Source organism: Lutra lutra, chromosome Y (genome assembly GCF_902655055.1).
Source record: "Lutra lutra chromosome Y, mLutLut1.2, whole genome shotgun sequence".
Lineage (NCBI taxonomy): Eukaryota > Metazoa > Chordata > Mammalia > Carnivora > Mustelidae > Lutra > Lutra lutra.
Window position 1 is genome coordinate 2,097,356 of NC_062297.1, and position 16,906 is coordinate 2,114,261.

At 38.8% G+C, this 16,906-nt stretch overlaps 1 protein-coding gene across 1 annotated transcript in view; it reads right to left on the bottom strand.

The window, feature by feature from the left end:
* The window catches only part of LOC125092635 (cullin-4B-like), a 139,865-nt gene that overhangs the window by 47,450 nt on the left and 75,509 nt on the right, over window positions 1–16,906 (bottom strand). Inside the window, exon 15 of the mRNA XM_047717030.1 lies at window positions 795–880. Coding sequence (XP_047572986.1) covers window positions 795–880 — 86 coding nt within the window. The remainder of the gene's footprint in view (window positions 1–794; window positions 881–16,906) is intronic.

The following is a 16,906-nucleotide window of genomic DNA, read 5'->3' on the forward strand; positions in this document are numbered from 1 at the left end:
AAGCATGATACCCTCTAGTTCCATCCACATCGTCGCAAATGGCAAGATTTCATTTCTTTTGATGGCTGCATCCAGATGGCCAACAGACACATGAAAAAGTGCTCCACATCACTCGGCATCAGGGAAATACAAATCCATTGTATTTTTTTAAATAATCCATCTTACATCAAAAAAGATCTGAGGCACGTTATGAAAATGATACACACACACTGCCAAAAAAACTTAAACTAATATATGAAAGCAATGGAAAGCCAAGTTTGAGTAGGAAAATAAATTAAAAATAGTTATTTGAAATATGTTTTGTAGTTCTTTGAATATGCAGTGGGAAGGTTAAGTGTCACTGAGTTTCCTTTCTAAAAACACAAAGTTGGAGTCATAATTTAAAAATAATTGCTTTACCGGTTTACCTCCATCTCTGTTTTTATCCTATTTTTCCTTCCCTTCCCATATGTCCATTTGTTTTGTTTCTTAAATTACACATATGAGTGAAACCACCAGCGACAGTTTAGGGAACAAACTGAGTGTTGCTATAGAGGAGTGGGGTGGTGATGAGATAACTGGGTGATAGACTTCAAGGAGGGCACATGATGTAATGTACACCAGGTGTTATAGGCAACTGATGAACCACTGAACACTACCCCTGAAACTGGTAATACAACATTTAAAAAAAATGAATTTAAATTAAAATTTTTAAAAATAAATTATTTAATATGACTCTTAAGTATTAATCTTAAAAGAACCAAACCATTTAAACACTTTACATTAAAAACAAAACTCTTTGAGATAAGAAATACCTGTTTTAACTGAATCATGATATCTTTGGAAAGCTCCATGTCTTTAAACATTCCTTGAAGTTTATTAGTGAAAGCAGTTCCACATTCTGTAAAATATTTTAAAACAACCAATTATAGGTACATCAGAGAATACCACAGGCAGGGAACTCTGGGAGTCCATCTCCCTGAAATAAACACTGAGAAATATATAAGTGTCAGACTCTCTCTTACCAAAATTCTGAGAAACAGGTAAAGGTTTTTGTAAACCAAGTGGAAACGTAACTGGTATAAAGGTAACATGAATATAAATATGCGGTATTTTTACCTCACTCCAATTCTACCCACTTTCCTGTGTAAGTGGATCTTGTTTCTGCATGATAGTTTTAGGCTCCCAATGTGAATACCCAGTTCCCAAGAAACTGTGTTTGTTTGGATTGAATTCAGGTCTTCCAGAGTAACTGACTAAATGCAGACCATCTCCACAAAGTTTCCCAAAACATTCAAAGACAAATAAGAAAGCTTTTACAAGTAACAATTGGATGTGGGGGGCGGAGAAAAAGACAGTCAACAGACTGGGAGGAGAAGCCACAAGGTACAATTTTCAGGTATAAGACGTTTGAAAAGCACAGGCAAAGTAGGGAATCTAGTAAGCTCATTAGGGCTATCTGTAAGCCCAAATCAGGAAGCATTTTAGAAAAAAATGTGTCAAAAGTTCTCTCCTATTTAAATTTAGGCTCAGTGAAAACAAGAAGCAAACATCAGTAAGACAAAATTGTACATACCTAAGAGTACAAAAAAAATGACCCAACACAGAACCAATTTTAAAAGATCGACAGTTTTGTTTTTCTTTATTTTCTTCTGTGTGTGTGTGTTTGTGTGTTTATTTTTCTCATTCCAAGAGTTATAGAAATTCTGCCAGGCACTGGTACTACTGAGGTACTGCAAAGGAGAATTTATTACTGCACACAAGAGGAAACACATTCTGAAAGAATACTTGGAAAAAGTCCCTAAACAAGTGAACTTCAGCTCACAAGCAACAACAACAAATGCTAGAGAGAAAGAATATCTGCTTTCCAGAGTTGACTTTTATTAATAAAATGTAAAATGGCTAGCGTAAGCCTAAGCTAAATGTACAAAGACTTTAGAGATCACACATTTTAAAAAAGAATGTTTTATTAAAACAGGAAGAATGGCCAGTTTTTAAGAAAAGCTACAAGACATCAGAGGAATCAAGATGGCGGAGAAGTAGCAGGCTGAGACTACTTCGGGTAGCGGGAGATCAGCTAGATAGCTTACCTAAAGATGGCAAACACCTACAAATCCAACGGGAGATTGAAGAGAAGAAGAACAGCAATTCCAGAAACAGAAAATCAACCACTTTCTGCAAGGTAGGACTGGCGGAAAAGTGAATCCAAAGCGACGGGAAGATAGACCGCGGGGGGAGGGGCCGGCGAACAGCGAGCGGCGGAGCAACGGAGCAAAATCAGGACTTTTAAAAGTCTGTTCCGCTGAGGGACATCGCTCCAGAGGCTTAACTGGGGTGAAGCCCAGGCGGGGTCAGCGCGGCCTCAGCTCCCGCAGGGTCGCAGAAGGATCGGGGGTGTCTCAGTGTCGCAGAGCTTACCGGTATTAGAACGGGGAAGCCGGCTGCAGATACAGAGCCGAGGAGTGACTCTCAGCTCGGGGTTGCCTTGAACCGGTTGCAGGCTCGGTCAGCTCGGAGCGTGGCCGGAGGCCAGGGTGGCGGGAGTCATTGGGCGCTGTTCTCTGAGGGCGCACTGAGGAGTGGGGCCCCGGGCTCTTGGCTCCTCCGGGCCAGAGACCGGGAGGCCGCCATCTTCATTCCCGTCCTCCGGACTCTACGGAAAGCGCTCAGGGACCAAAAGCTCCCGAAAGCAAACCCGAGCGGATTACTCAGCGCGGCCCCGGGTAAGGGCGGTGCAACTCCGCCTGGGGCAAAGACCCTTGAGAATCACTACAACAGGCCCCTCCCCCAGAAGATCAACGGGAAACCCAGCCAGGACCAAGTTCACCTACCGAGGAATACAGTTTCAATACCAAGGAGAGTGGCGGAATTCCAAGGAGAAGAAAGCAAAGCACGGAACTCATGGCTTTCTCCCCATGATTTTTTAGCCTTGCAGTTAATTTAATTTTTTTTTTCTTTTTCAATTTTTTTTTCTTTTTCTCCTCTTCTGCTGAATTTTTTTTAACTTTTACCGTTTTCTTTTTTTAACGTTTTTTAAATAGTTTATCTAATATATATATTCTTTTCCTCTTTTTTTATTTTTTCTTTATCGGCTTTCTTTTTTTTAATAGTTTCTTTTTTTTTTCTTTCTTTCTTTCTGAACCCCTTTTTATCCCCTTTCTCACCCCTCAAAATTCGGGATCTCTTCTGATTTGGCTAAAGCATATTTTCCTGGGGTTGTTGCCACCCTTTTAGTATTTTACGTGCTCCTTCATAAACTCTTATCCGGACAAAATGACAAGGCGGAAAAATTCACAACAAAAAAAAAGAACAAGAGGCAGTACCAAAGGCTAGGGACCTAATCAATACAGACATTGGTAATATGTCAGATATAGAGTTCAGAATGATGATTCTCAAGGTTCTAGCCGGGCTTGAAAAAGGCATGGAAGATATTAAAGCAACCCTCTCAGGAGATATAAAAGCCCTTTCTGGAGAAATAAAAGAACTAAAATCTAACCAAGTTGAAATCAAAAAAGCTATTAATGAGGTGCAATAAAAAATGGAGGCTCTCACTGCTAGGATAAATGAGGCAGAAGAAAGAATTAGCGATATAGAAGACCAAATGACAGAGAATAAAGAAGCTGAGCAAAAGAGGGACAAACAGCTACTGGACCACGAGGGGAGAATTCGAGAGATAAGTGACACCATAAGACGAAACAACATTAGAATAATTGGGATTCCAGAAGAAGAGGAAACAGAGAGGGGAGCAGAAGGTATATTGGAGAGAATTATTGGAGAGAATTTCCCCAATATGGCAAAGGGAACAAGCATCAAAATCCAGGAGGTTCAGAGAACCCCCCTCAAAATCAATAAGAATAGGTCCACAACCCGTCACCTAATAGTAAAATTGACAAGTCTTAGTGACAAAGAAAAGATCCTGAAAGCAGCCCGGGAAAAGATCTGTAACGTACGATGGTAAAAATATTAGATTGGCAGCAGACTTATCTACAGAGACCTGGCAGGCCAGAAAGAGCTGGCATGATATATTCAGAGTACTAAATGAGAAAAACATGCAGCCAAGAATACTATATCCAGCTAGGCTATCATTGAAAATAGAAGGAGAGATTAAAACCTTCCAGGACAAACAAAAACTGAAAGAATTTGCAAATACCAAACCAGCTCTACAGGAAATATTGAAAGGGGTCCTCTAAGCAAAGAGAGACCCTAAAAGTAGTAGATCAGAAAGGAACAGAGACAATATACAATAACAGTCACCTTACAGGCAATACAATGGCACTAAATTCATATCTCTCAATACTTACCCTGAATGTTAATGGGCTAAATGCCCCAATCAAAAGACACAGGGTATCAGAATGGATAAAAAAACAAAAACCATCTATATGTTGCCTACAAGAAACTCATCTTAAACCCGAAGACACCTCCAGGTTTAAAGTGAGGGGGTGGTGGGGCACCTGGGTGACTCAGTGGGTTAAAGCCTCTGCCTTCGGCTCAGGTCATGATCCCAGGGTCCTGGGATCGAGCCCCGCGTCGGGCTCTCTGCTCAGCGGGGAACCTGCTTCCTCCTCTCTCTCTGCCTGTCTCTCTGCCTCCTTGTGATCTCTATCTGTCAAATGAATAAAAAAAAAATCTTTAAAAAAAAAATAAAGTGAGGGGGTGGAAAAGAATTTACCATGCTAATGGACATCAGAAGAAAGCAGGAGTGGCAATCCTTATAGCAGATCAATTAGATTTTAAGCCAAAGACTATAATAAGAGATGAGGAAGGACACTATATCATACTCAAAGGATCTGTCCAACAAGAAGATCTAACAATTTTAAATATCAATGCCCCTAACGTGGGAGCAGCCAACTATATAAACCAATTAATAACAAAATCAAAGAAACACATCGACAAGAATACAATAATAGTAGGGAATTTTGACACTCCCCTCACTGAAATGGACAGATCATCCAAGCAAAAGATCAACAAGGAAATCAAGGCCTTAAATGACACACTGGACCAGATGGACATCACAGATTTATTCAGAACATTTCATCCCAAAGCAACAGAATACACATTCTTCTCTAGTGCACATGGAACATTCTCCAGAATAGATCACATTCTTGGTCCTAAATCAAGTCTCAACCGGTATCAAAAGATTGGGATCATTCCCTGCATATTTTCAGACCACAATGCTCTAAAGCTAGACTCAATCGCAAGAGGAAATTTGGAAAGAACCCAAATACATGGAGACTAAACAGCATCCTTCTAAAGAATGAATGGGTCAACCAGGAAATTAAAGAAGAATTGAAAAAATTTATGGAAACAAATGATAATGAAAACACAACGGTTCAGAATTTGTGGGACACAACAAAGGCAGTCCTGAGAGGAAAATATATAGCGGTACAAGCCTTTCTCAAGAAACAAGAAAGGTCTCAGGTACACAACCTAACCCTACACCTAAAGGAGCTGGAGAAAGAACAAGAAAGAAACCCTAAACCCAGAAGGAGAAGAGAAATCATAAAGATCAGAGCAGAAATCAATGAAATAGAAACCAAAAAAAAAACAATAGAACAAATCAACGAAACTAGGAGCTGGTTCTTTGAAAGAATTAATAAGGTTGATAAACCCCTGGCCAGACTTATCAAAAAGAAAAGAGAAAGGACGCAAATAAATAAAATCATGAATGAAAGAGGAGAGATCACAACGAACACCAAAGAAATACAGACAATTATAAGAACATACTATGAGCAACTCTACGCCAACAAATTTGACAATCTGGAAGAAATGGATGCATTCCTAGAGACATATAAACTACCACAACTGAACCAGGAAGAAATAGAAAGCCTGAACAGACCCATAACCAGTAAGGAGATTGAAACAGTCATCAAAAATCTCCAAACAAACAAAAGCCCAGGGCCAGACGGCTTCCCGGGGGAATTCTACCAAACATTTAAAGAAGAACTAATTCCTATTCTCCTGAAACTGTTCCAAAAAATAGAAATAGAAGGAAAACTTCCAAACTCATTTTATGAGGCCAGCATCACCTTGATCCCAAAACCAGACAAGGATCCCATCAAAAAAGAGAACTACAGACCAATATCCTTGATGAACACAGATGCAAAAATTCTCGCCAAAATACTAGCCAATAGGATTCAACAGTACATTAAAAGGATTATTCACCACGACCAAGTGGGATTTATTCCAGGGTTGCAAGGCTGGTTCCACATCCGCAAATCAATCAATGTGATACAACACATTAATAAAAGAAAGAACAAGAACCATATGATACTCTCCATAGATGCTGAAAAAGCATTTGACAAAGTTCAGCATCCCTTCCTGATCAAAACTCTTCAAAGTATAGGGATAGACGGCACATACCTCAATATTATCAAAGCCATCTATGAAAAACCCACCGCAAATATCATTCTCAATGGAGAAAAACTGAAAGCTTTTCCGCTTAGATCAGGAACACGGCAGGGATGTCCGTTATCACCACTGCTATTCAACATAGTACTAGAAGTCCTAGCCTCAGCAATCAGACAACAAAAGGAAATTAAAGGCATCCAAATCGGCAAAGAAGAAGTCAAACTATCACTCTTCGCAGATGATATGATACTCTATGTGGAAAACCCAAAAGACTCCACTCCAAAACTGCTAGAACTTGTACAGGAATTCAGTAAAGTGTCAGGATATAAAATCAATGCACAGAAATCAGTTGCATTTCTCTACACCAACAAGACAGAAGAAAGAGAAATTAAGGAGTCCATCCCATTTACAATTGCACCCAAAACTATAAGATACCTAGGAATAAACCTAACCAAAGAGACTAAGAATCTATACTCAGAAAACTATAAAGTACTCATGAAAGAAATTGAGGAAGACACAAAGAAATGGAAAAATGTTCCATGCTCCTGGATTGGAAGAATAAATATTGTGAAAATGTCTATGCTACCTAAAGCAATCTACACATTTAATGCAATTCCTATCAAAGTACCATCCATTTTTTTCAAAGAAATGGAACAAATAATCCTAAAATTTATATGGAACCAGAAAAGACCTCGAATAGCCAAAGGAATATTGAAAAAGAAAGCCAAAGTTGGTGGCATCACAATTCCGGACTTCAAGCTCTATTACAAAGCTGTCATCATCAAGACAGCATGGTACTGGCACAAAACAGACACATAGATCAATGGAACAGAATAGAGAGCCCAGAAATGGACCCTCAACTCTATGGCCAACTAATCTTCAACAAAGCAGGAAAGAATGTCCAATGGAACAAAGACAGCCTCTTCAATAAATGGTGTTGGGAAAATTGGACAGCCACATGCAGAAAAATGAAATTGGATCATTTCCTTACACCACACACGAAAATAGACTCAAAATGGATGAAGGATCTCAATGTGAGAAAGGAATCCATCAAAATCCTTGAGGAGAACACAGGCAGCAACCCCTTCGACGTCAGCCACAGCAACATCTTCCTAGGAACATCACCAAAGACAAGGGAAGCAAGGGCAAAAATGAACTTTTGGGATTTTATCAAGATCAAAAGCTTTTGCACAGCAAAGGAAACAGTGAACAAAACCAAAAGACAACTGACAGAATGGGAGAAGATATTTGCAAATGACATATCAGATAAAGGGCTAGTGTCCAAAATCTATAAAGAACTTAGCAAACTCAACACCCAAAGAACAAATAATCCAATCAAGAAATGGGCAGAGGACATGAACAGACATTTCTGCAAAGAAGACATCCAGATGGCCAACAGACACATGAAAAAGTGCTCCACATATCTCGGCATCAGGGAAATACAAATCAAAACCACCATGAGATATCACCTCACACCGGTCAGAATGGCTAAAATTAACAAGTCAGGAAATGACAGATGCTGGCGAGGATGCGGAGAAAGGGGAACCCTCCTACACTGTTGGTGGGAATGCAAGCTGGTGCAACCACTCTGGAAAACAGCATGGAGGTTCCTCAAAATGTTGAAAATAGAACTACCCTATGACCCTGCAATTGCACTGCTGGGTATTTACCCTAAAGATACAAACGTAGGGATCCGAAGGGGCACGTGCACCCGAATGTTTATAGCAGCAATGTCTACAATAGCCAAACTATGGAAAGAACCTAGATGTCCATCTACAGACGAATGGATAAAGAAGAAGTCGTATATATACACAATGGAATACTATGCAGCCATCAAAAGAAATGAAATCTTGCCATTTGCGACGACGTGGATGGAACTAGAGGGTATCATGCTTAGCGAAATAAGTCAATCGGAGAAAGACAACTATCATATGATCTCCCTGATATGAGGGAGAGGAGATGCAACATGGGGGGTTGAGGGGGTAGGAGAAGAGTAAATGAAACAAGATGGGATTGGGAGGGAGACAAACCATAAGTGACTCTTAATCTCACAAAACAAACTGAGGGTTGATGGGGGGAGGGGGTTGGAAGAGGGGGTGGGGTTATGGATATTGGGGAGGGTATGTGCTATGGTGAGTGTTGTGAAGTGTGTAAACCTGGCGATTCGCAGACCTGTACCCCTGGGGATAAAAATATATGTTTATAAAGCTGTAAAAAAAAAAAAAAAGAAAGAAAGGATGAATACCCAAGTTTTGTAGCAACATGGACGGGATTGGAAGAGATTATGCTGAGTGAAATAAGTCAAGCAGAGAGAGTCAATTATCATATGGTTTCACTTATTTGTGGAGCATAACAAATAGCATGGAGGACAAGGGGAGATGGAGAGGAGAGGGGAGTTGAGGGAAATTGGAAGGGGAGGTGAACCATGAGAGACTATGGACTCTGAAAAACGATCTGGGAATTTTGAAGGGGTGGGGGGTGGGAGGTTTGGGGCACCAGGTGGTGGGTATTGTGGAGGGCACAGATTGCATGGAGCACTGGGTGTGGTGCAAAAATTAATGAATACTGTTATGCTGAAAAAATAAAAAAATTATAAAAAAAAAAAGCTACAAGACATACAAAAAAGTATAGAGATATGGCAATTCATAAGAAAAAGAGAAATTAACAGAGACTGCCTGAGAGGAAGCATAGACGTTACATGTACTAAAAAATTACTTTAAATCAACTATCTTATATATGTTCATGGAAACAGGTCAAATAAAATTATCCAATCTGAAGAGAAGGAAGAAAAACAATAAAGAAAAACAAGCAGAAACTACATATATTGGCACATGGACAATTGTGTCAACATACAGTTCCTAAATTTCTGAGAGTGGAAAAAATAAAATGGGAAAAATAATATTTGATGTGTATATTAAATGACAGACAATAATCTAGACATACAAGAAGTTCAATGAATTCCAAGCAGATTACATTCAAACAGTTCTACACCAGAGCACATTATAATAAAACAGTCTAAATACAAAGATAAAGTTAGAATCCTGAAAAGACCTAGATACAAGTGATTTGTCCATAAAAAAGACTCTCAGCAAAATTAGGGGTATTTTCCAAAAGAAGGGATAGTGGCACAATATACATATAAAGTGCTGAAACAGAAAAAATCTCAAATACAAAATCTATATTCACCAAAACAATATATCAAAAATGAAGGAGACTTTAAGGAAAAAAATGATGAAGGAGTTAGATTCAATTACCTCTATCCTACAAGAAATCTTACCGGACAGGAGATCATAGCTCTAACAAGAAATAAAGAACATTGATAATATAATATGTTATATTTATAAAGATAAATATAAATGAACAGTTTTATATTTTTGGTTTGGAGGTCCTCTATCTCCTATTTGATTCATTGACAAAAGATAGATAGATAGATACACACACCCACACACACACATATATATACATGCCATATTAATGTTATGTATATACATAATTCTACATATAATATGTACACATGTGTACAGTTACATGTACAATGTATATTACATGTGCACTCACACATATATTATACATTGCATATAATAAAAGGATGTACATACACACATCGTATACATACACAAAACAGTACCTATCACATATTAGTATACATACAGATACATTAGACATGGTACAGACAACATACATATATAATATGTATATTTTACACATACTATGTCATAATGAAGCAGGAAGAAATTGACAAACTGAATAGACCAATAACTAGTAATGAGATTGACGCAGTGATCAAAACCTCCCAAAAAATAAGAGTCCAGGACCTGATGTATTCCCTTGGGAATTCTACCAAACATTCAAAGAAGAAATAGTAGCTATTCTCCTGAAGCTGTTTCAAAAGTAGAAATAGAAGGAAAACTGCCAGACTCATTCTAGGAGGCCAGCATTACTCTGATCCCAAAACCAGGCCAAGACCCCAACAAAAAGGAAGAATTCAGACCACGATCCCTGATGAATATGGATACCAAGATTCTATACAAGATCCTAGCTCACAGGATCCAACAACACAATAAAAGGATTATCTGCCATGACCAGGTGGGATTTATCTCTGAAATGCAAGCGTGGTTCAACATTTGCAAATCAAACATTGTGACAGAACACATCAATAAGAGAAGAGACAAGAACCATATGGTCCTCTCATTTGATGTAGAAAAAAAAAAATTTGACAAAGTACAGCATCCTTTGCTGATTAAAACTCTTCAAAGTATAGGGACAGAGGGAACATTCCATCTATAAATAGCAAATATCATTCTCAATGAGGAAAAGCTGAGAGCCTTTTCCTTAAGATCAGGAACACAACAAGGATGTCCACCCTTACCACTATTGTTCTTAAAATCAGGCAACATAGTACTAGAAGTCCTAACAACAGCAATCAGACAACAAAAAGAAATCAAAATATTCAAATTGGCAGAGAAGAAGACAAACTATCTTTCTTTGCAGAAGACATAATACTATATACCAAAGACTCCCCCCCCCCAAATTACTAGAACTCATACAGCAAATCAGTAATGTGGCAGGAGACAAAGTCAATGCACAGAAATCAGTTTCTTTCTTACACACTAAAAATGAAACTGTAGAAAGAGAAACTAGAGAATAGATTCCATTTACAATAGGACCAAAATCCATAAGATACCTTGGAATAAACCTCACCCAAGAGGTAAAAGATCGATACTGGAGGACATACACTCCTGAAAGAAACTGAAGACAGAAAAAGATGGCAAAACATTCCATGCTCGTGGATCAGAAGAATAAACATTGTTAAAATGTCTATGCTGTGCAGAGCAATCTATATTTTCAATACCACCCCAATCAAAATTCCACTAGCATTTTCCAAAGTACAGAAACAATCCTAAAATATGTATGGAACCAGAGGAGACCCCAAATCACCAAGGAACTGCTGAAAAAGAACAACAAAGTTTGGGCATCATGTTGCCTGATTTTAAGCTACATTACAAAGCTGTGATCATCCAGACAGCATGGCACTGGCACAAAAACAGACACACAGACCAATGGAACAGAATAGAGGACCCATATATGGACCCTAAGCTCAATGCTCAACTAATCTTCAAAAGAATAGCCAATGGACAAACGACAGTCTCTTCAATAAATGATGCTGAGGAAATTGGACAGCCCTATACAGAAGAATGGTACTCAACCATTCTCTTACACCATACACAAAGATACACAGACAACTCATGATGGATTAAAGACCTCAGTGGGACATAGGAATCCATCAAAATCCTAGAGGAGAACATAGGCAGTAACTGACATCAGCCACAGCAACTTCTTTCGAGACACATGTTCAAAAGCAAAAAGAAACTTTTGGGACTTCATCAAGATCAAAAGTTTCTGCACATGTTCAAAAGCAAAAAGAAACTTTTGGGGACTTCATCAAGATCCAAAGTTTCTGCACACCAAAGAAAACAGTCAACAAAACAAAGAGACAACCCAGAGAATGGGAGAAGATATGCGCGAATGATACAAAAGACAAGGGGCTAGTTATCCAAGATCTATAAAGAACTTCTCCAACTCAGCACCCAAAAAACAAATAATGTGGTCAAAAATTGGACAAAAGACATGAACAGACACTTCTGCAAAGAAGACACACAAATGGCTAACAGACGCATAAAAAAATATTCATCATCATTAGCCATCAGGGAAATTCAAATCCACCTAACTGCAGTTAGAATGGCAAAAATCGAGAAGGTAAGAAACAACAAGTGTTGGAGGGGATGTGGAGAAAGGGGAACCCTCTTACACTATTGGTGGGAATGCAAGTTGGTGCAGCCACTTTGGAAAACACTGTGGAGATTCCTCAAAAAATTAAAAATAGAGCTACCCTATGACCCAGCAATTGCACTACTGGTTATTTACCCCAAATATACAAAGGTAGTGAAAATAAGGGTCACAGGCACCTCAGAGTTCATAGCAGCAAAGTAGACAATAGCCAAAGAAAGAGCTCTGTGGAAAGAGAAAGAAAGTCGACAATAGCCAAAGAAAGTGCTGTGGAAAGAGCTGAGATGCCCTTCAACAGACACATGGATAAAGAAGATGTGGTCTATATATACAATGGAATATTACTCAGCCATCAGATAGGATGAATACCCAACTTCTGCATCAACATAGATGGGATTGAAGAGATCATGCTAAGTGAAATAAGTCAAGCAGAGAAAGGTGATTATCATATGGTTTTACTTATTTGTGGAATGTAAGGAATAGTATGGAAGACATTAGCAGAAGGAAGGGAAAAATGAAAGGAGGGAAATCAGAAGGGGAGACAAACCATGAGAGACTATGGACTCCAGAAAACAAACTGAGGGTTTTAGAAGGGAGGAGGATGGGTGAGCCCTGTGATGGGTATTAAGGAGGGCATGGATTGCATGGAGTACTGGGTGTTATATGCAAACGGTCAGTCATGAAACACTACATCAAAAATGAATAATGTACTGTATGGTTACTAAGATAATTTAAAAAAAATAAACGGACAAATTTCAACAGAAGATTTAAAAGACCCTCAAAAAACAAGAATCAAGGCTCAATCAAATGAACAAAATAAAACTCAAGAAATCAACCTAAAAGAACACAAATCAAAAAACTGTAACAAATAATTTAAAATAAGTGATGTAAACATTCTCAATGAGTTCAAATGGGTAAAAACTAAACAAAATGAGAAAAAATATGCATGAATAAAATGAGAACATCACCAGAGAGATACTATAAAAATGAAATAAGCAAAAATACTCAATTTCAAAAATTAAATAACTGAATTCAAAAATTCCTTAGAGTGGTTCAAGGAACTTTCAAAGAAGTTATCATAAGAAAAAGGAAAGACTCAGCAAACATGAACACAAGATCTCTGATATCACTGAGTCAGAGGCAATAAACAACAACAAAAAAAGGATGGAAAGTGAAGGCAGCATAGGAGGCCCATGAGACTCCATCACACCTAAAAATATATGTAGTACAGGAATCCCAGAAGGGGAGAAGAGAGGGACAGAGAGCTTGTTTAAAGAAATAATGACTGGAAGTGTAAATATCTAAACCTGTAGAGAAACTGAACAAGATAATATCTAAATAGACCCAAACCAAGATGAGGCACATTATAACCAATCAGCCAGAAATCAAAGGCAAGAAAGGTGGCAATCCCAAAAGCAGCAAGAAGAGATCAATTTGTCTTACAAGAAAACTTCCCTAAAATAATAAAGGATTTTTCTCAGGAAAATTTCAGGCTAGAAAAATGTGGATGGACAATATATTCAAGTTGATGAAAGAATGGAAAAAAAACTATATCCAGCAAAATTGTCACTTAAAGCTGTAAGAGAGGAAAACTGAGAAAGTAAATTACCATTAGAACTGATATATGTAAGTAATGCTAAATTGAGTGCTTCAGGATGAAATGGACAAAATGTGAGCCAGCAACATAGGAAAGTGTAACATAAAGTCTGAATAAATAGTAACATAAAACAGCAACATTGGCATATAATTGACTTGTATTATTGTATACAATTGAATGATAAACAAGGAAAAAATCTACAAATTAATGTGTATACAATATAAAAAATGTAACTGGTGATATCTAAAACATAAATTAAAGGCAGATAGAATAGTAAAGGAACAGAATTTTTGTGTGGAACTGAAATTAAGTTGTTGTAGTTTAACAATATGTTATAGTTTTAAGGTATCTTTTGTAATTGGATGATAACCAAAAGAAAAGGTCTACAGAATATATACACAAGTAAGACAGCAAGAAGGCAATGCAGCAGATACCAGTTTGCATGATGCCACAAAACAGCTCTGGGAAAGTTCCACGGTCTACCTGGGAAGTTCCAGCAACACAGTGGGGAAAAAACCCTGAGAGTCATCACACAAAAAGAGAAGGAAGACAGTTTCATTTTGCTTGTATCATCCCCTTCCCCAAGGCAATGAAATACTCACTAGAGTATTTCACTATTTAATGCCAACAATATTCACTGGAAGGAGTTCCCCTCATCAGGAAAGGATGGGAAATGAAGGACCAGATTCTGCAGCATTTCAGGGCACTGGGTAATGACCCTGCTTCATTTTTACCCAACCAGAGAGGCAAAACTGGGAATACAGGGCTGAAAGGAGCTGGCTAGGTTCAATGAAGAAAATGAGATGCCATTATTGCAAACATGGAATAGATTATATACAATACACAAGGATCTCTTCTGCAGAAAAATTCAGCCAACAGACATCACAGCTGCTTTGGATCTCTTTTATAATAAACATCTTCAGCTCCAGAAGCACAGGTATTCACTGATTCTAGATATGTCTAAGTCCTTCCCTGTTCTCTTTCTTTGTCCTTTCAAAAGTCCAGAAACTGTATAGAAGCAAGCCCAGGCCTTGTTGCCAACAATACAACCCAAGCAGACCCCACAACCATACCTGCAATCAGGGCTAGACAATCTACGTGGGTACTTTTCTGTTGCCTTTTTGACACCCATTATGAACCTCCACTGCTGCATGCATGCCCAGGGATAGTGAGGGCTGCCATAGGAGAGCACACTTACAGCCCAGTTCCCACAGATACTGGTGAACATGCTTTGCTTGAAGGCCCCTGCTGTGGCCTTGGACCCCTTACCCATCCCATCCTATGTGTGGGTCTGAAACTGGACCCTGTGTATACCCTGAAACCTGTGTAGCACAAACATCTGTAACTGGCTGCCACAGTAGAGTGCAGAACACACCCCCTGGCACCCAAACTACCTGACCTGGTTTTTAGCCAATGTACCCAAACAGTCATTCTATTATAGACACAGAAACCCAGTGCTTACCAACCGTAGACATCAACTTTAGGCAATGAGACATCATACACCTCCACACCTGGAGCCACTATACATGTTGATCTAACTATGACACCGAAGGTCAGAGCACAGTCCAGTGTGTTCTCACCCATAGATGAAGATCTTTTCCTACTGCAACCACTCCGTTAGGCCTGAAAGAGGTGGCTGCTTCATCAAATGTACAAAAAACTATGCAAGGCTACCAGAATCCCAAATAAGGAAGGAATTTGAGTCATCAAAGGAAGGCAGTAATCTCCACTAACATACCCCAAAGATATATTAATTACCTGGAAAATAATTCAAAATATTTATCCTAAAGGTGCTCTGTGCACTGTGAGAGAATACAAATGAATCATTTAACAAATCAGGAAAATAAGAACAAAATGAGGAGCTCATTCTGGAGAATGCTCCATTGCACTAGAGTACAACGTGCATTCTGTTGCTTTAGGATGGAATTCTCTAAAAATAGATGTTAAGTCCATCAAGTCCAGGGTGTCTTTTGAGGCCCTTGTTTCTTTGATGGTCTTCTGCTTGGATGATCTGGGCATTGCTATCTGTAAGGTGTTAAAGTCCAGTATTACTGTACTATTATCAATGTGTTTCTTTAATTTTATTATTAATTGCTTTATATAACTGGCTGCTCCCAAGTTAGGGACATATACCTGTTAGATATATTCTTGCTGGACATATCCTCTTATCATGATATAATGTCCTTCTTTATCTCTTATTACAGACTTCTAAAACCTAGTTTGTCTGACTTAAGTATTGCTACTCCAGCTTTCTCTAAATGTCCATTTGCATGATAAATATTTCTCCATCTCCTCACTTTCAATTTCAATTTGGAGATGTCTCTGGGTCCCAAATAAGTCTTCTGGAGACAGAGAATCCATGGGTCTTCCTTTTGTTTTGTTTTGTTTTGTTTTTTCTTCCAATCTGATATCCTATATCTTCTGATTTGAGTGTGTAGCTCATTTACATTCTGAGTCATTATTAAAAGATAAGAATTTAATGTCACTGTAGTACCTGCAAAGTCACTGTTTCTTCAGATTGCCTCTGTTCCTTTCTGGTCTTTGTTATTTTGGGGCTCTCTCTTTGTTCAAAGGATCCCCTGACATATTTCTTGCTGGGCTGGTTCATTGAGCACAAATTCTCTTAGCTTCTGTGATCTGGAAACTCTTTATATCTCCTTCTTTTCTTTTTTTTTTTTTAATTTTATTTACTTATTTGACAGACGGAAATCACAAGTAGGCAGAGTGTCAGCTAGAGAGAGAGGAGGAAGCAGGCTCCCTGCTGAGCAGAAAGCCCAGTGTGGGGCTCGATCCCAAGACCCTGAGATCACCACCTGAGGTGAAGGCAGAGGCAGCTTAACCCACTCAGACACCCAGGCAGCCCTATCTCTCCTTCTATTCTAAAAAAAAATAAATAAAGTCTGATGGGCGTCTGGGTGCTGAGTGGGTTAAGCTTCCTCTTCCTTCAGCTCAGGTAGTGATCTCAGGGTCCTGGGATCGAGGCCCGCATCGGGTTCTCTGCTCACCTCTCTCTGCCTGCCTCTCTGCCTACTTGTGATCTCTCTTTCTCTGTCAAATAAATAAGATCTTTAAAACTTTTTTTTAAAAGATTTTTGGAGCACCTGGGTACTCAGTTGGTTAAGCTTCTGCCTTAGACTCAAGTCATGATCTTAGGGTCCTGGGATCGAGCCCCACATTGGGCTCTCTGCTCAGCGG